This window comes from Mytilus californianus, unplaced genomic scaffold, assembly GCF_021869535.1.
Source record: "Mytilus californianus isolate M0D057914Y unplaced genomic scaffold, xbMytCali1.0.p SCAF_15, whole genome shotgun sequence".
Taxonomy (NCBI): domain Eukaryota; kingdom Metazoa; phylum Mollusca; class Bivalvia; order Mytilida; family Mytilidae; genus Mytilus; species Mytilus californianus.
In genome coordinates this window covers 30,718,270-30,737,619 of record NW_026262637.1, presented here as the reverse complement: position 1 = coordinate 30,737,619, position 19,350 = coordinate 30,718,270, and the positions used below count along the sequence as shown (strand labels likewise).

The window sequence follows — 19,350 nt, the reverse complement described above, 5'->3', positions numbered from 1 at the left end:
ATTTAAAATCCGCACTCTGCCGAAATTTGTATTTAAACAATCTAATCACACCCCTCACATCCCTTCTCCCTAAAAAGGAAACCAAATAAAAACAAAAAACAAAACAGTAATATGACTCGAGCACACCCTTTTAAATAAAATAATAGCCATGAAATCTAGAAAGTATACCCTAAAATTTATTAAAGTATATGTCCAATGACATAAAGATACAGTGATGAAATAAGTCATGATGTCTTTAAATTGTTTATGGTTTGTTCGGAAAATGATAAACTTTTAAAAAAATCTATACAAAAGTCGAGCCGTTCCCTGAAATCGGGAAGTCGCTTTAAAAACATTTTACTATCCTGGTTCCCGGTACTACGTTCCAGGTGTTAGCTGATAACCACGCTGTTATATTGGAATATGTGTAACATACTGAATATTGCGATCGGGAACCAGTCTAACATTTTACCTACCTTTACTAAATGGCGGCAAATTTTAATGACTGGGAAAAGAACAGTCAGCTATTCATCTAAATTTCGTCTGTTTGTCAGCAAAAGACAACTTTAAGAGGAAAAATATATGTTCATCAGGTAGGAATAGAACAATTGACATGCAAAACTCGAGGTGACAATCACGTTTAAAAGTATCTAGAAGTGACAACATTACTATCTGTCATTTACGACATTAGCTCTGGTCCATGCTGTAAATTGTAAAGCAAAATATTGTCCCACAAGATTATAATTCATCATGATATTTTGTCCTGTTTTGCCCTACAAGCTGGGGCCGTTGGACGTAGGAGCTGGTCCTAAATGGATGCGCTGCTTCCTTGCTTCTGGAGCCGACTGACGGCCTTGGATCCATATAAGTCTGGTCTCAATTTGTTCATTTTTCATTTATCTCTTCATTTAGGCCAGATTTATATGGATCTGATGTCCCATGGCCCCAGCTTGTCTGGCAAAACAGCCGTTGGACATCAAGCTTGACTGGCAAAACAGCTGTTGGACGTCAGAGCAATTTGGGACTAGTTTGTGAACTGATTAATTACGGACATACCCAACAATAATTTTTGTGCCTAAGGTTACATTAAGTTATTGTTATGTCAATGCATTTCGATGTATGCTGGGAATAGTAATATATTAAGGTTCATCATAAAAAATTGAAAACAAATGGCTGTATTTACACCTCAAAAACTACTTTGAGTACAGACTAACCTGTGCAGATGGAAAAGTTTTAAGGCCTGGTATCCACTAGATATATAAAAGTTAAATGCATTTTGTGTTTCAGAAAGATAAAATCGTTTTTGGATTTTGATGGTCATTTTTTCTGTTCCTGTAGCAGGCCTCTACAATAACATTTTTTTCAACTTGCCAAATAGGACAAGTACATACCAAAACTAACTTGTCCGAAATGTTATAAAATATTATAATAATTAAAATAACCAAGCATATTGGAGAATTGAGCAACAAAAGCAAAGTCTGTTAAAAATTAATAAATTTCAGGTAATAATAAAGCAATTAAACCGTAGACACAAATATACTTATATATATTCTTAAATGTAATGGCCATGTATGAAATTTTCATCACCTTTTTCTCAGGAAGTACCACAAATCAAGGCTCTCTGAAATATGGAATTAAGCTTCTTGGGAGTGTCCTAAAATGTTTCACATCCATCAATTATCAACTTCCTTTTAACTGAATACTTATATCTGTGGTATCATTAGTTGACAGTTCAACTTATTATAATACGAAGTGAAATATAATACGATTAATAAAAATTATACTTAGTATCAACAAAAACAAACCAAATGCTAAGGGGAAAAAATGCAATTCATTTCTTTGCACTTCAATTTAGAGTTACTTTGTGGGTAAATAAATGATTTTCATCTAAAGTGGAAAATAACTCGGTTGAAAAATGTCTGAATCACTAGAAAAACTAAAAATTAAAGCCTTGTATGTTGTCTAGACCAGTAAAACCCTTTTATAGAATAACATAATTCATTTTTGATTAAAAATTACATGCTCATGTCTTAAATTCAATTTCAGAGAAGTATAGAACAACTTCAGTATGTTTGGCAGATTAATGTCCAAAGTATTTGGTAAGTAGATTGACCAAAGGAATATTTTATATTGCAAGGAAAATAGATTTTCATTTATTATTGTTATGTTTACAATTGTTATGTTTACAATAGACTTTTTTCATATTACCCTGGAGTTGATATTTTTTCGACAGGTTACCTTTTCTGCAGTAGGACATCCTGGTACTTGGTCAAGTAAGAGAACTTAAAGTAGTAAAATCAAGCTTACAATCAGTACAATTTTGGGGGAAAATTAATTGCTTTATGTTTTCTATACAAGACAAAATCATTAGAAAACAGTTAACTTTCCCCCAAATTGCACTAATTATATGTTTGATTTTACTTCTTTTGGTTGCTCTTGACAGAGTACCAGGATGTCCTACCATACAGTAGGTAACCTGTTGAAAAATTATATAATCTGGATTCAAAAGTCGGTATTATGAAAATAGTCTAATATCCTGTCCATTTTTCTGTCTGAATGGAGTTTGTTCCAAAAGTGGTTTAATTACAATTTGTAGACATAAATGGTTGCTAATAATGCATTTGTATAACTGATGATTCCAGAAAAATAGAAGAATATCTCTTTTAGATAAGTGGTGTACTAATTGTCCATACTAATAAATCCAATTTATGGCAATTAGAAATTTACCAACCAAGATTTGAAACTCTCCAAACTGCTCAAAACAGGGTGCATGAACAGAGTAGGTATCTCCTCTACTGCAAGCACTACCTGCCTAGTTGATCCTGTTTCAGTGACAAGGGTAATAATAGGGAATATGTCACAATCAGTAAATGTATATTTTAGACAACTCTTTATGATGTCTTAAGATATAGGACTGCAAAAGCTTTTCTCTCAATGATGAGAGACAAAACACATTTAATTGGTCAAATAATACGTTATGGGATTTACCAGGTTCAGCATCCAATTTGTCTAGGACTTAACATGTCATTAATTGATCATCATGTAACTTTGACTTCACTAATGGTGATTCAGAATGGGGATAAAACCAAAGAACAGGAAGACCTTAATCATCTTAGAGTTAATTTTAAAATTGTATCTAATGATGTAGTTGGACAATTCAGAGTAGTTTTGAAGTTATTGCAAATAATGTATGATAAGGATGCTCGCTCTTTGAAACTTTTAAATTTGCTTGAAATGTTTGAAATCGGCAATATATTAAGACCAGCAAACCTTGCTGAACCCTATTGTCCAAGTTTTTCAACATCTATATCCTTGTTTTATTGACATATTTTGTGGTTAATCTTTATCCTACAAAAGTGGTTAATATTAAATGTAGAATTAATTTGGAAGGACCTTCAATATATAGAAATATACCATAACTTTTTCTAGGGTATGAAAAGAAACCAGATGAAAGTTCTTCAAAAGATAGAAGGCATTCATTTGAAGATACTAGCCCACATAAACATTTTACTAGATCAAAAGGGAAGAAAAGATCTAGTCCAGAAGCAAAAAGACGAAGAAGTGATGAACCTCCATTTGGTAAGAAAAATTCAGGTCTTTTAATTAACCAGAGTAGGTCATCTTAGTAAGAGGAGGTATAGTATTAATATTGAAACAAAGAACAAATTAGTGATGATACTCTACTAGGTCATAAAAGTTCTAATCCTGGGTTCGACATGAATGGCTGTCTGATTGCCAATATGGAGTTAAAGTAGCAATCAAAAACATCAGTGCACTTGCCCTATAAGACAAGTAAAAATAATCTTCAACTGAATAGAAATACAGAATCTCATTAACAGATTATATAAAATATTGAAAATTGAAAGATACACATTTCTAACAATTAAAAAAAAATATATATCCAACAATATTAATGGTGATAGCATCTGTAGAGATGATGAAGGGTGTATAAATCTTTGATTTGTAAACAAGAAAAGATACAAGTAGCACTTTTTTTATAGACTAGTTTTCTTATTCTGATGCCAGTATTCTTCCATATTTTTTTATTTCTGAGTCAAAGAAATTTAGAAAAGAAGTTCAATTTTTTGGACGAGAAATGTCATTGACATTTGTTTTAAGGGGCAAGTTTGGTAAAAATTTAATGTTGAACCCAGACGTCTTTAAGTTTAGTCCTTAATGATAAGTACAGTGACCTATAGTTGCTAACCTATATGTTTTGGTCTCGGGTGGAGATTTGTATCGTCGGCAATCATACCTTATCTTCTCATTTTCATATTGATATGTCATTACTGTACATTATTTTATTTGATCAAATGAAATTATGATTTGCATGGATAGCAGGAATGTTAAAATTGATATTTAATGATATAAATGAGAAGCTCCAAATAAAACATTGGAGATTATTGTTTGGCTTAGCATTTGACATTGTATTTGTTGATGATCTGTTAATAACTTTGTTAATTGCAGATTTTTCAAATGTTAAAACTGGAGAAGGAGCTTCCAAGGGAAATAACTCTGTAGATTCCAGTCCTGACTCAGAAAAGTCAGCATGGATAAATGTGGAAATAAAACCACCATCAGCTAACCTACAAGAAAGTAGTAATAGTATGTATTAAATGTTTGCATACTTTTTTATGTTTATTATGAAATTTTGTATTCTAAGGTTTGTCATAGAACAGGATTTTAATGATAAAGTGTTTTTTTCAATTTGTAACAACAGTCAAAAAAGGTAATCCTTAAAAAAAAAGTTTTGACTTCTTAGATCAGGTGAACTTCAATGTCTGTCCCACTTGTTACAGTGCTAGTAAGAACTAAACAAAATATTCCAATGCAAAGAAGTAAGGTAGATTTAATTCTAAGGAATTAACAGGATTTTGTTGATTGCCTTGCAAGAACAAGTAAATGTTTTTTTTTTATGTAACACGTCTTCTGATTGGCTGAAAGTTTTTTGTCTATCAGCTCATAGACATAATTTTGTCATGTGACAGTAATGTCATCAATGTTTTTTCATGATTTACTCCTTAAAAATGGAATTTAGAATTAAATAATACATGTAATATGGAATGACTAATATTTTTCTGTCTATTCGAAATAACCTCAAAAATGTGGTGCACACTTTTAAAAAACCTGCTACACAGGTTATTCAGTGTTGCCACATTTTTGTTGTTATTTCTTCATAGACAAAAAAAAATATTAGTCATTCCTTAAATACATAGATTTAACCATTTAATTAAATTCTTCATGTATGAGCTTTATCAGCATCTTTGGGCCAGTGAGCTTTTCCAATCACTTGGTGTCTGTCATTGTACTAGTCCATTAACTTGTACAAAAAACTTCTCTCCTGAAACTTCTTGGCCAAATTTAACCAAACTTGGCCATAATCATTATGAGGGTGTCTAGTTTAAAAATTATGTCCAATTACCCCACCTGCCAACAAACATTGCCAACATGGGTAAATTTAGATTGTAGAGGTAAAATGCAAGTTTTGTCTAATATCTTGAAAACCCCTTTAGATAGAGAAAGCTGACAGCAGTATAATTGTTTAGAATGAACAGATCTACATCTAAGTTAACATGCCCGAAAAACAGTCAGTTCACTTCTTGTTGGAGTTATTGTCCTTGAATGCCAATTTTTACCAATTTTTGCATTTTTGCCAATTATCTTTATTATTAGATAGATAGAAGTTTAAAATGCTAAAAAGACCAGCTAGACAAGATCTACAAATAAGTCAACATGTATGAATGATATGAAATCTTAAGTTGACTCCTTACAGTGGTTTTTGTCTTTAAACGACAATTTTTACAATTTTTTTTTGTTTTTGCCTATTATTTTGCAAGTATATAGAATAGCTTGGAACTTTAAATAGCTAAAATGATCTGCAAGGCAAGATTTGCAAATAAGTTGATATTTTGTTGGTCAGCTCTTTGTAGGAGCTATTGCACTTAAATGACATTTTTTAGCATGTTTGCCTTCTATCTTGAAAACTATCATAGATATATAGAAACTTTAAAAAGCAAAAATAACCAGCAAAACAAGATCTGCAAATAGGTCAGCATACATGAAATTGTCAGTCATCTTCTTATAAGAGTTATTGCCCTTAAAATGATTTATTTACCCTTTTTTGTGTTTTGGGCAGAAACTATAGAAGTTATAGAGACAAACTGTATAAACATAAAAACATAAATAATAAGCAATATTAGATCAACAAAAAATAGATTTTAGTCATGAATTTTACTGTCAAAAATGTTGTAGAGCGTCCATTATTGAAGATGCACATTGACCTAGGTGAACAACATGGTCTCTTTAGAGCCTCTAGTTCTTATTGTGATAATTAAAATGATAAAGGAAATGGAGGGACGTTAATTAACTAATTCATGATCATGAACAACACTTTACTGTCTACTTTGCACCTGTCTCATATTTATTCACACCTATAGTCCATTAGTGAAAACAACTGTTTGTCACTTATTAAGGGGTAATCAATTGATTATTTTGGCTTGTCAATCAATACCATTTATTTTCTTTATCTGAGATGTTTCGACCACCCTTATATTGATTATTTTAGCCATGAAATATGCATCTGATTAGTAAGATATATAGTGTGATAAACTATAATTACACAGATTCAGCTAAATACCGTTTTACACTTTATTGTATTTTGTACAGTGTCATCTCCTTTTCATTTCTGGATTTTAGATCTAAGTTATGTATATTTATATATGCAAACCATGTGACTGTGAAAAATCAATACACAAAATGAAAATGGTGGGAAATTCAATACAGAATGATAGAAACTGGCTGACAGAGAAAAAATAAAACACCAAGTATTCTTTTATTTTCAATGAAAACTATTTATTCAGATATTTATTGATGTTTGGCTTCCACCATTGTATTTTTCATCTGGAAATCAAATTTCAAACCATCTTTTTTGGTTTGGATTTTTCCTTCATTTGCTAGCTAGATCTAGCTTATAAGTTGGTAGGCTGGTACATTCATTATTGGTAAGCAAAATTCTCATGACAATGTGCATACAAATATTTTGCCAATATAAACATTCTACATTGTACCTGGAAACTGCAGGAGTTCAGCAGATAAAGTATGGACCAAATAGTATTTGCACAGAAGTAAATCTGGTCATAATCTCTTTTTACAGGTGAGAAGAATCCAACGGTAGTGGAAACAGATAAATCTGATGGATATATAAAACTGACACAAAGCAAAACAAGTGGAGAATCAGCTAGTCCTGAATGTGTTGTGAATCCACCAAGTCCAGACCAACCAGTGCTTGTAGATGGACCTGCAATGTCAGCATCAATATGGGAAAGTGTGGACACCTCTACAACTAAAGGTACTCTTTATTCATGTTAATATCTATAATATTATTGTTCCTGGGGCAAAATTTCCACCAACCATTGTTTTCCTGATTTCGTTTTGTTTTTCTTTTAGAATCCCCTGGTTTTCCTAATTTTGATGTCCAAATTGTCCCGCAATTATAAAAACAATTCATGCTTTATATTTTTATAAAGGTCCAAGTGAGCTTTTCTCATCACTTGGCTTCCGTTGGCCACAATCATCATTAGGGTATCTAGTTTAAAAATGTGTCTGATGACCTGGCTTGCCAACCCAACATGGCCGACATGGCTAGAAATAGAACATAGGGGTAAAATGTAGATTTTGGCTTATATCTCTGAAACCAAAGCATTTAAAGCAAATCTGACAGGGTAAAAATGTTCATCAGGTTAAGATCTATCTGCCCTGACAAATCAGAGAACCCGTAGTTGGGTTGCTGCCCCTGAATTGGTAATTTTAAGGAAATTTTGCGGTTTTTGGTTATTATCTTGAATATTATCAAAGATTGAGATAAACTGTAAACAGCAATAATGTACAGCAAAGTAAGATCTACAAATAAGTCAACATGACTAAAATGGTCAATTGACCCCTTAAGGAGTTATTGCCCTTTACAGTCAATTTTTTAACAGTTTTTTGCAAATTTTTGTAATCTTTTACAAAAATCTTCTCTGAAACTACTAAGACAAATTTAACCAAACTTGGCCACAATCATCATTAGGGTATCTAGTTTAAAAAATGTGTCCGATGACCCCGCCTACCAACCAACATGGCCGACATGTCTAAAAATAGAACATAGGTGTAAAATGCAAGTATTTTCTATATTTTTTTGAACTGTTATAAATAGAGAAAATCTGAAAGGAGCAAAAATGTTCAGAATAATGAGCTCTACCAATTGTCCATATATGTCAAAACTGTTAGACAAAATTCTTATAGGAGTTATTGCCCATAAATGACAAATTTTGCCATTTTTTTTCATTCAAATCCAAATTTCAGTGATTTTTTTTCTAGTTTTATTTTTTTTTTTTAATTTTTTTTTTTTTTTTTTTTATTTATTTATTATTTTCTCTTCTCTCTTTTCTTTCTTTATGAAATAAAATTCTCTCTTTATTGAACAATATGGAAATAATGGATACATAATAATATAGTGTATATATTTTATAATTTAGAATACTAACAATTACTAACTATTTTCTATCTAAATATACAATCTAATGTTTAACGAGGCCGGGATAAGGTACCAGTACTTTTGTATCCAACTAACAAATGTGAAAGTTTTCAGTAAAGTATGTAAAAAAAAAAAAAAATGTTTTCATTTTTGCCTATTATCATGAAAACTATGATATTTAGAGAGAAACAACTTTTTTCCGTTATGCCTTATATGATTTAAATTATAATAGATAAATAGACACTTTAAATCACAAAAATGATCACAAAGGCAAGATCTATTAAAAAGTCAAATTTTGTCGATATAGTTAGTAGACTGTCACTCTTCATAGGAGTGATTGCCCTTAAATGAGGATTTTTTTTACCCACTTGTGTGTTTTGAGCAAAAACTAAAGAAGATAGAGAGAAACTAAACAGACTAAAAAATCAGTAATACAAGATCAACAAAATAGTGATTTTTGTCATGAAGTCTATTCTCGTCTACAATGTTGGAGAGTATCCTTTGTTTGATATGTGCATAGACCAAGGTGAGCGACACAGGCTCTAGAGCCTCTAGTTTGTTTTTTTGCTGTGCATGTACTGATTTTGTGTCATGGATGGCTACCCACATACCCTTTATTTTTCTATTCTAAAACAAAAACACATAAAATCAGCATTTCTTGGTAACATAGTGAAAATCTGAATTCTGATGGGTACTTCTTGTCTCATTGGCAATCATACCTCATTTTATTTTTATAATACACTAGAAAACACCCGCGACATCGCGGATCCGTGACTAAATTAAAGTACCTACGCCTTATTTTAAGCCTGGATTTTAGCATTCGTATTGTCATCTGATAAAGTCATGCTGATTATAAGGTGCATAGTTTTCTCTGCTATAAAAATCTTTCTGTTTGAACCCGTCCTGGTTTTCTTACTACAACCGGAAAATTCATTTGACAAAGATCAAATTTAGTAATATTAATCCCTGTACGAAGTTCATGACCTTGTTATTTTAGTAAGATTTCGCGGGCAGTATGTCGACTGAGCATGCACGAAAGCGTATAAGACACGGATCGATAAAGGTCTCTGAATTTGGATATTTTCTCAAAAATTGGTGTTTTCTGTGGAAAAAAAATTGTTTCAAAGACAAATTTAGGAAGTACAAAACACTGCATTTATACGTCATATCACAAATATTTCCGACTATGTATGGTTTCAGAGGAGTTGCAGCTCAATGAAATCGGTCTCTTCCTTTAGTAGTATAGATGTAAATGCAATGAGTAACACTCAAGTTGATGACTTTGGAGCCATTTCCTCTTGATTTGATCTAACCATTATTATTTAAATTTGCAAAGTAAGTAATACATAGTAATGGCCTGCTTGCTTTCCGTGTTGATTTGTGAACAAAACTTCTGTGAAACTTCTTGTATAATCATACAGATATATATATATTCCATGATGGTTTATAATAGTGTCATATCTATGTTAAAAAGTAAGATTTGATTCGATTAAATTTATGTAATCCCTAAAGACTCAAATTGACATTTGATATATTATAGTATTCATTTCAGAACATGTATACAAAGACTGTGTTGTCATAGAAACCACATCAGAACGTAAAGATAGATTGTCCAAAGAATTTCAGTCCCTGCCAGATAATTCAGAGGGCAAAGTCCAATTATCAACAGATAGTTTTATTAGAATAGAGGAAGCTTCTGAAGGTATGACATCATTAAATGACAAAAACTGGAACAATATGAATGCTAGTGCGTTTCTTGATATTGACATGCCAACAGAAAGTGAAAGTAGACGCTTGACTACAAGCTTTGTGCATATTGATCAAAATGAAGTTTTTGGATTGCGAGAAAGCAAGAACAATGTGCACTCAGAATTTAAGAGTGTTTTAGGGGAACTGGAAAACTTTGAAACAGTTGATGAACAATCAAAAAGCAGCTCTGATAAAAACTCAAACACAAAAGATGTCATTACATTTGGTGCAAATAGTTCAAAACAGCAATCTGAACATGATAGTATGTCAAGAACTAATCGTGACAATACTGAAGAAAAAATTCAATCCTCTGTAGTTCTAAAAACAGAATCCATGATTGAAAATGTGAACTATAATGTTGATGCTGATGCAAAGTATGTTGTTCCTAAAATGCCAGTGTCAAAAGGTCAAGGAGGAAATAAACTGAGTAAAAAATTAGAAAAACTGGAAAGATGGAAGGATAAGAGAAGAAAAAGTAAAACGCCTGAAAAATCTGTAGCTAAAAAAGATACCAAATCTAAAGAAGATGCTAATGTGGATATTACGGGAAAAGAAAATAGTTCTGGCTTGCAACAGGAAAGTAATGTAGTATCTAATGAAGTGGAAAAGAAAATTCTTGCCACAGAAAATAGCACAGATGTAAAAACAGATAATACAAATAAAGAGGAAAAAGAGGCAGAAACAAGTTCAAAGAGGGATGAAAAAAGAGAACAATCAAAAGCTGAGCAAACAGATGTAAACACAAGCAAACCTAAGCAGAAATATGTGATTCCAAGCAAAAGAAATAAAGGCTCTATCTCACCGTCAGAAAGACCAAGAAAAGAAAAAGATGAAATCTGTGCTTCAACATCTGAAACAAGAGAGGGAAAGAAGGAGGAAAAGTATGAAACTGAACCTAAAAATTTTCTAGAGTTTGTTCAGAGAAAGACAGCTAAAGGAATAATTGTGGATGCTAAAAAGCTTATGTTTGAACTGGGATTTCTGAAGGACATGAAGCAGACGGACATTAATGAAGCTGTTATTGAACAATACAGAATGGCGGCAGATAGAAAGGTAAGTAGACAAATATAATAGCTTATTCGGCTTATTTGACCAGTCAGTATAAATTAATGCTTATAGAAAGAGATAAATAAATATAAAAAGATAGGAGTGATTTTAAGCAGACAAATATATATTATAGACAACTTTCAAATTAGCTGCAGTGGCCTACAGTTTGCTAACCGTCTGCATCATTTGGTCTCTGATGGAGAGTTGTCTCATCATGCTCATCAGCAATTATACCACATCTTGTATTTATATTTTCCCGTAATAAAAAGACTTTTGAAATAGTTCAAAATATATAAGATAATCTGAGTGTAAAATTGGAAACTTGCAAAATTTTTACTAGGAGGCTCAATTTTTCCACTTCCTTCATAGAAAATCCATATTGGAGATTTTGCAATAGTCAGGAAGAGTCACTTAGCAAGAGGTAATTGTAGAGTGGATCAATCAAATGTACTTTATAAGTAGAATTATGAGAAATGTAATACAAAAAAAGGAAACATGAGGTGATTAACAATGAAACTAAACAAAAGTAAGCCGGATACAATGCAAGGTTCTATAGTAATTACAATATCTGTACTGTAATTTGAAATTTAAATGTTATGATTAACAAATAACATGAATAACAGATAAAAGCCTCAAAAGGGTTATATATGTTCGTATCATTTTTTTCAGCTTAAGAAAATTATTTTTGTTTATTTCAGTTTGATTATTGGATAAAACAAGCTCGCTACAATGCAGAACTTATTTTCACTCAAGATTGGATTGAAGAGTAAGTCACTTAGTGTATTAGGGTGTAAAAAATGAAGCCTTGTTGACAAAATGTATCCATTGTAATATATTTCACTTATTTTGGAGGAACTAAGTAAAGTACCAAAGAAATAAAATATTAAGAGCTGCAAAATTACGTCCTTTACTATTAGTTGTATGTACAAATAAACTCATCACAGATACCAAGATTATAATTTTTTACAACAGACTTGCGTTTAGTCTACAAAAGAATCATCAATGACGCTCAAATCAAAAAAGTTAAAGAGACCAAATAAATTACGAAGTTGAAGAGCATTGAGGACCCAAAATTCCAAAAGGTTTTGAATAATACAGATAAGGTAATCTATTCCTGGCATAGAAAATCCTTTGTATTTCGAAAAACATTTTTTAAAAAGAGGCTGATACAAGTTACAATAATATCAATAAGGGATTAGACAAAATATACAAATTTCACATAATCAAATACACAACACCATTATAAATGTTTTCAGTATTAAACATGTTTAAAGAGGAAGGCTGTAATGCTTACAGAAACACAAAACACCTGACAGCCATTTAAATAATTCAGAATAATGATGATGTATTTGTATGAACATGATAAACATTTCACAAAAGTTGTCATTCTTGCCAATGATTACTTGTTTCAGTCTCTCAGACAGACATTTCGGCTAGTTTTTTTTATTGTGTTGAATCTAATATAAAGTTTAAACATGTTTTATGTATAGCATAGTTTAGTCATTCAAATAGGTAGTTAGGAACGTTTAAAGTGAGCACATCTTTATCTAATTAAATAATATGGGTTTTGCTCATTGTTGAAGTATGTACAGTGACCTGATGTTGTTATCATCCTTGTCTTTGTGTCTTTGTAGATGGTTGTCTTATTGCATAGAAGTGAGAGATATTATTGAGTCAATAGTAAATATCTTATACATTTTGTTTGTTTTTATAGGAATTTGCCATCATTGGAAGGAAAAAGGGAGAAAAAGTCAGACTGGAGAAAGAAGAAACAAGAAAAGTAAGAACACTGAGTAATAAGCAAGAGAGAAAATTATTATTTACAAGAATAGTCCCCTGTTGTCATGGTATGGTCTTCAACAATGAAAAAAGCACATAGAACATTTTATGACTGATTATTATTATTAACATAGTTGAAATAAAACTTTAATATTATAAATCAGGGTTTGTGAGGTCATCAAAAAACTTATAAGTCCTGTAAGTCAAAATTAAAAAAAAAATCGCTTTTTTTTATGTTTGCTCTACCTACATGTAATATTTTGTCTATCCTTAGTTTCATTATATAGAACAGGATTCATGTTCAAAACCTTTTATCAGAATGTAAGGTGAACATGTCCGACTACCATGTTTCATCAGACCATGACCTCATTTTCATAGATCATTGGTTGATGTTTAGTTTCTTGGTTAGGTCTGTTTCTCATATACTATAACAATAGGTTAACTATATTTAGTATATGGACTGATTGTAAGGCATACATGTCGGTCTGACAGGGTTCATCTGACCTTATCCTCCTCTACAAAGACTGTAGGATCATTGAGTATGTTAATTTAATACCTTTTTCTCTATGACTTACAACATAAATTCAATTATGGACAGTAAAGCAGGCTTGACATTTCAGTGTGTGCACTCTTGTTTCCTTTGATACAGTAAAATAAATTGATTAAGTTGTAAATTTTTAATATGTTTTGGTCTTGAAATCATGCATTCAATAGAATGAAATCAAGATTGGGATTATAACAAATTGGATTCCCGGAATAAATTGATATTTTTTTTACATACACACAAAAGTAGAATGAATACACTCTAAATTCACATATAATTTATATCACATGTGGATGCATTATATGTATCTTACATACACTGAATAACAGCTTTGAATAATGAAAAATTTAATTTATAATCCTTTTTCTTCATAAGTAGAGTTGTCATGGTTGTGTTGTGTTTTTTTTTTCAGAAGAAAAGGTGGCTATTCAGAGTATGACAGACCTGCTGGTGGAATGTGTAGAGATGTAAGATTAGAAACAGATCCATCTTTACAAGTTGTGCGTGAAAACGTAGGAAGTAAAACATCTATTGAAAAGGTGGCAAATGTTGAAACTGGTCAAGTATTGCCTGAAAACATGAAACAGGAATCAGACATGAAATCTGATAATAAGAATGCAGACAGCAGTCAAAGGTCATTAGATAGTTCAAGATCATCTCGAATGAAATATAGTGATGTAAGATTGGAAACAAATCCAAATTTAATGGTTGTTAGAGAAAATGCTGGATCAAGGTCACAAGATCAAAAGGAGAAAACTGACAGGTCATCAAAAATGAAATACTCAGATGTCAGATTAGAAACAAACCCTAATTTAACTGTTGTAAGAGAGAATGCTGGATCAAGGTCAAAAGATCAAAAGGAGAAAACTGACAAGTCAGCAAAAATGAAATACTCAGATGTCAGATTAGAAACTAACCCTAATTTAACAGTTGTTAGAGAAAATGCTGCAGATAAATCAAGATCATCTAGACTTAAATATACTGATGTTAGACTGGAAACAAATCCAAACCTTACTATTGTTAGAGAAAATGTTGGTGGTAAGACAAAAATGTTGGTGAAGGAATCTATAAAGGACATTCAGACAAATGAAGAATCTCAGCAAATCATTTCAACAAATATAACTGATGCAGAAGTTATAGCTGAACATGGTAAAAATCAGAATAATGATGCAGAAGTTATAGCTGAACATGGTAAAAATCAGAATAATGATGCAGATGTTATGACTGAACATGGTAAAAATCAGAATAATGATGCAGAAGTTATAGCTGAACATGGTAAAAATCAGAATAATGATGCAGAAGTTATGACTGAACATGGTAAAAATCAGAATAATGATGCAGAAGTTATAGCTGAACATGGTAAAAATCAAAATAATGATGCAGAAGTTATAGCTGAATATGGTAAAAATCAGAATAATAATGCAGATGTTATGCCTGAACATGGTAAAAATCAGAATAATGATGCAGAAGTTATAGCTGAACATGGTAAAAATCAGAATAATGATGCAGAAGTTATGCCTGAACATGATCAGATTCTGAATAATAGTACAGATGTTAGAAAAGACTCCTCAGAAGTGAGTAAACTTGAGTTCGAATCAGAAAAATTTCCCACAGAGCCTGAAAATGAATCGGCTACAAAAGAGGGAGACATTACACAGAGAAGACAGGACCAAATGATTTGTGATGGGAATTTGAGAGTATCATCTAAAGTAGGAACTTTGCTGAATTATTCTGAGGCTGTAAAATCTGCTGGGAAATTTAAAGAGAACAAAACTGAAAAGGATGACATAAAACCAGATGAAAGTGATATTGATGTCAAGAACGAAGTCAGTGGTGCATTGACCTCTTTGTTAGCTTTAGTTGAAACTGAAATAACAAAGAAATTTGATGATAATGGAAACCCCATCACAGAAAAACAAGATAAAACACATTCAGAGAATGAAACTAAACTACTTGATCATCAGGGAGAAGGCCATGATAGAGAGATTAAAGAGAGGGAAAGAATGACCGAAGCAAAACAAACTGACATGAAAAGGGAGACAATTACAATCATATCAGAAGTTGATGTTCAAATTGAAGGAGAAAGATTTGTTGTAAAAACAAAATTACATGAGAGTGAGAAATCCAATACTGGTATCAAAACAGAGACCTCTGATACACTTGATCATAACAAAGAAAGCAAAGTAAGCAAGGAACCAAAAGGACAGGAGAATGATAAACAGAAATATACAGCAGCTTTAGGTCTTATTCAGAGTGAAGAAAGCAATATCACTGCAGAAGGCATGGAGAATGGTGAAAAGGATTTAAAACTATTTGAAACTAAACAAAATCTGCAAAAATTAGAAGATGGTGCATCAGACCAGAAATTAGAAGAAACAGAAAAGTTGACATCTGTAACAACACAATCAGAGACATTTGAAACAAGTTCTACACTAACTCAAAGTGTTATTACACTTGTCAATGATGTAAGTGAATCAGAAGTACAAAAGCAGGTAGAAATGCTTGCAAAAGAAGTTGAAAATGAAATTCCAGTGGAAATGCCAGCTAATGGATCAGAAAAGATTGATGAAAAAGACAAGACTGCAGATGAAAAAGAATCCATTGAGGAAAAATCTTTGCCATTAACACTTACAGACAGTATTTTCTCATTAGTACAAGAAACAAGAGGTGAAAACACTCAGGAAAAATTAGAAAGCTTGGTAAAAGGTATGGCAAAAACTATAGAGACAGATGAGTCGAGTATTGTTACCTGCCAGGACACTCTGATATTACAGGCTGATTATAAAATGCAGTCCGAGAGCATAGAACCTAAATCAGATAAAGTGGCAGACACTAAGACTAAAGTTGCAATCAGCAAGGCAGCAGACGACACCAAAGCAGCAGTTGCAGAAGACACTTTAACAAAAGACATTACACAAAAATCAATAGGTCACACAAAGTCGATGCTGGACAATACCAATAGAACAGATGAGAACAAAGATACATCAGATGTAATAAAAACAATAGAAGGTGTAAGAAAAACATTGATGGACATCACAAAAACTGTGGAAGATGACAGAATAACAATAGAAGACATTACTAAGAAAGTAACAAATGAAACTTTGAAGACTAAAGATGACAAAACCATAGAAACGGGCAATGTAAAAACAGTACAACACGAGCACAAAACAATTGCAGATGTTATTGAAACAATGGCAGATGTCAAAAACACATTGAAGGATATCACTAAAACAGTGGAAGATGACACAAAAACTATAGCAGATTTGACCAAAACAGTTCAAGATGACATTGAAAAAGGAGCAGACACAGCCTTGATTGACAATACCAAGACTGAAGGAGCGGAGGCAAAACCTACAACAGACAGTACGAGTATATCAACTGAGAACATTCAGTCTAAGGTTATTCAGACTGATATTAAAACCATTGAAAAAGGTTTGAAAGATTTGATCACAGAAATGGCAGCCAAAGAGAAAATTTGTACTGATGATAAAGGAGTAAATTCTGATTATAGTAATATACCTACAAATTCAGATGAAATTGGAGAACAGGTAAGAAGATCTCCATTGGGTATAATTGGAAGTTTGAGTCCAACAATGGTGAGATCATGTGAATTTCTGTCAAAAGATGGAAATTTAAGTGAAGCAGATTCTTTAGAAAATTTGTCTGTGAAATCAGATGGTGGAAGTCGTTCAAATTCAAAGTCTCAAAGAAAGACAGTTGGTTCAAGAATACAACAACCAAAATCTTACTCAAGGTCATATGAAACTCCAAATAAATCTTCATATAAAGAAAGAAACTGGCATGGTACAACAACACCTGGTCGCTATGGTAACAGTCGCCATGATAGTTGTAAACAGCCAGTACATGGATGGTATGATCATTCTTATGGGTCACCTCGACAGTATGGCCAATATCATTCATATTCAGAAAGTCACGATAAAAGTAATAGAGGAAGAGGATCTTATGGGAATACCCCCAGAGCACCATACAGAAAGCAGAATTACAATACCCCTGATAGATTTCAGCAGACCAATACCTCGTCATACAAATCACATTCTTACAAAGAAAGTCACTATGTAAAGGAACATAATGGAAAAACAACTGATAAATTTACTCATGAGAGAAAACAAGCAAGAGGTCTAGAATCTGATAAACATGGAAGCAATTATAAAAGCAGTGACATGAGAAAATCAGAAATGGGAGGAGGAATTGAAAAAAAGATAGATAAAGAAAAGGATTACATTACTACTGGTAAACCAAAAATTATAGACACTAAGTACAAGTCCTCTGATTCAAGGCAAAAAATAGAGAAAAAAGAGGAACATTATTCCAAATTGAGTGACAAAGTTAGCGGTGCTAAGTCTGTAAATCATAAAGAGACAGAAGGATCTACTAGTAAAAAGGAAACCCCGCTTCCAAAGAGTGAAGATATTCCCAGTAAAGCATTAGAAAGTAGTAGTGATAAAAGAAAATGTTCTTCAGAACAGGTGATGCACACTAACACAACAGGTAAGCCAGCAGAACAAAAACCAGATTTATCAGAAGATACTTCTAAAAAAGCTTCTGATTCTACCAAGGAAGGAAGTCATCATCAGGCTCAAGGTACCAGTAAAGGTGCAACTAATTCCCAAAAGCAGAAACAGAAAAGGAAAAGGAGGAGCAATGCTAAATATAAGTGGTAGATATGTAAAATACATTGTATATATAAAGTGCAGACAGCACTATTGGGGGTTAGAACTCAGGGTGATATTTTGGTCATTTTTAGCCATCACTTGGCATCCGTCGTCGTCTGTCTGTGTAAACTATTTCAAACATCTTCTCTGAAACAACTGAACCAATTCCAATCAAACGTAAGCTGAATGATCCTTAGGGTATCTAGAATAAAGACTTATATCTCAAAAACTAAAGCATTTAGAGCAAATCTGACATGAGGTAAAAATGTTCATTAGGTCAAGTTCTATCAGCCCTGAAATTTTCAGATGAATCTAACAACCCTTTGTTGGGTTGCTGCCACTTAATTGGTAATTCTAAGGAAATTTTGCAGTTTCGGTTATTATCTTGAATATTATTATAGTTAAAGATAAAATGTGAACAGCAAAAATGTTCAGCAAAGTAAGATCTACAAATAAGTTTATATGACCAAAATTGTCAATTGACCCTTTAAGGAGTTATTGCCCTTTAAGGACAATTTTACACAATTTGTTTATCATGTTTTGTAACTTTAAAAAATCTTCTTCTCTGAAACTACTGTACCAAATTAAACCAAACTTAAGCTGAATGATTCTTACGTTATCTAGAATAAAGTTTGTGTTCTAATTAATGTTTCCTCAGAAAACATGGCCGCCATGGTTAAAAATAGAACATAGGGTAAAATACAGTTTTTGACATATCTCAAAAGCTAAAGCATTTAGAGCAAATCAGACAAGAAGTTAAAGTATTCAATAGGCCAAGGTCTACCTGCCCTAAAATCATCAGCCAAATCTGGTATCTGATTTTTAGGTTATTGCCCCTGAATTATTGATTTTAAGGAAATTTTGCAGTTTTCGGTTATTATCATGAATATTATTATAGAGAAAGGTAAACAGCAAAAATGTTCAGCAAAGTAAGATCTACAAATAAGTTTATACGACCAAAATTGTCAATTGACCCCTTAAGGAGTTATTGTCCTTTAAAGACATTTTTTCACAATTTGTTCATCTAGTTTGCTAAACTTGGGCTGAATGAGTTTCAGAGTATC

At 32.2% G+C, this 19,350-nt stretch overlaps 1 protein-coding gene across 1 annotated transcript; it reads left to right on the top strand.

Moving 5' to 3' along the window:
• The first annotated feature begins 2,022 nt into the window (after nt 1-2,022).
• LOC127725853 (serine-rich adhesin for platelets-like) lies at nt 2,023-18,366 on the top strand. Its single transcript, XM_052233175.1, has 8 exons — nt 2,023-2,078; nt 3,409-3,558; nt 4,447-4,584; nt 7,133-7,327; nt 10,047-11,296; nt 11,989-12,056; nt 13,005-13,070; nt 14,026-18,366. Exons 1-8 carry the CDS (start codon nt 2,048-2,050, stop codon nt 18,293-18,295), a joined length of 6,168 nt encoding a protein of 2,055 aa, XP_052089135.1. The 5' UTR covers nt 2,023-2,047; the 3' UTR covers nt 18,296-18,366.
• The last annotated feature ends 984 nt before the right edge of the window (nt 18,367-19,350 follow it).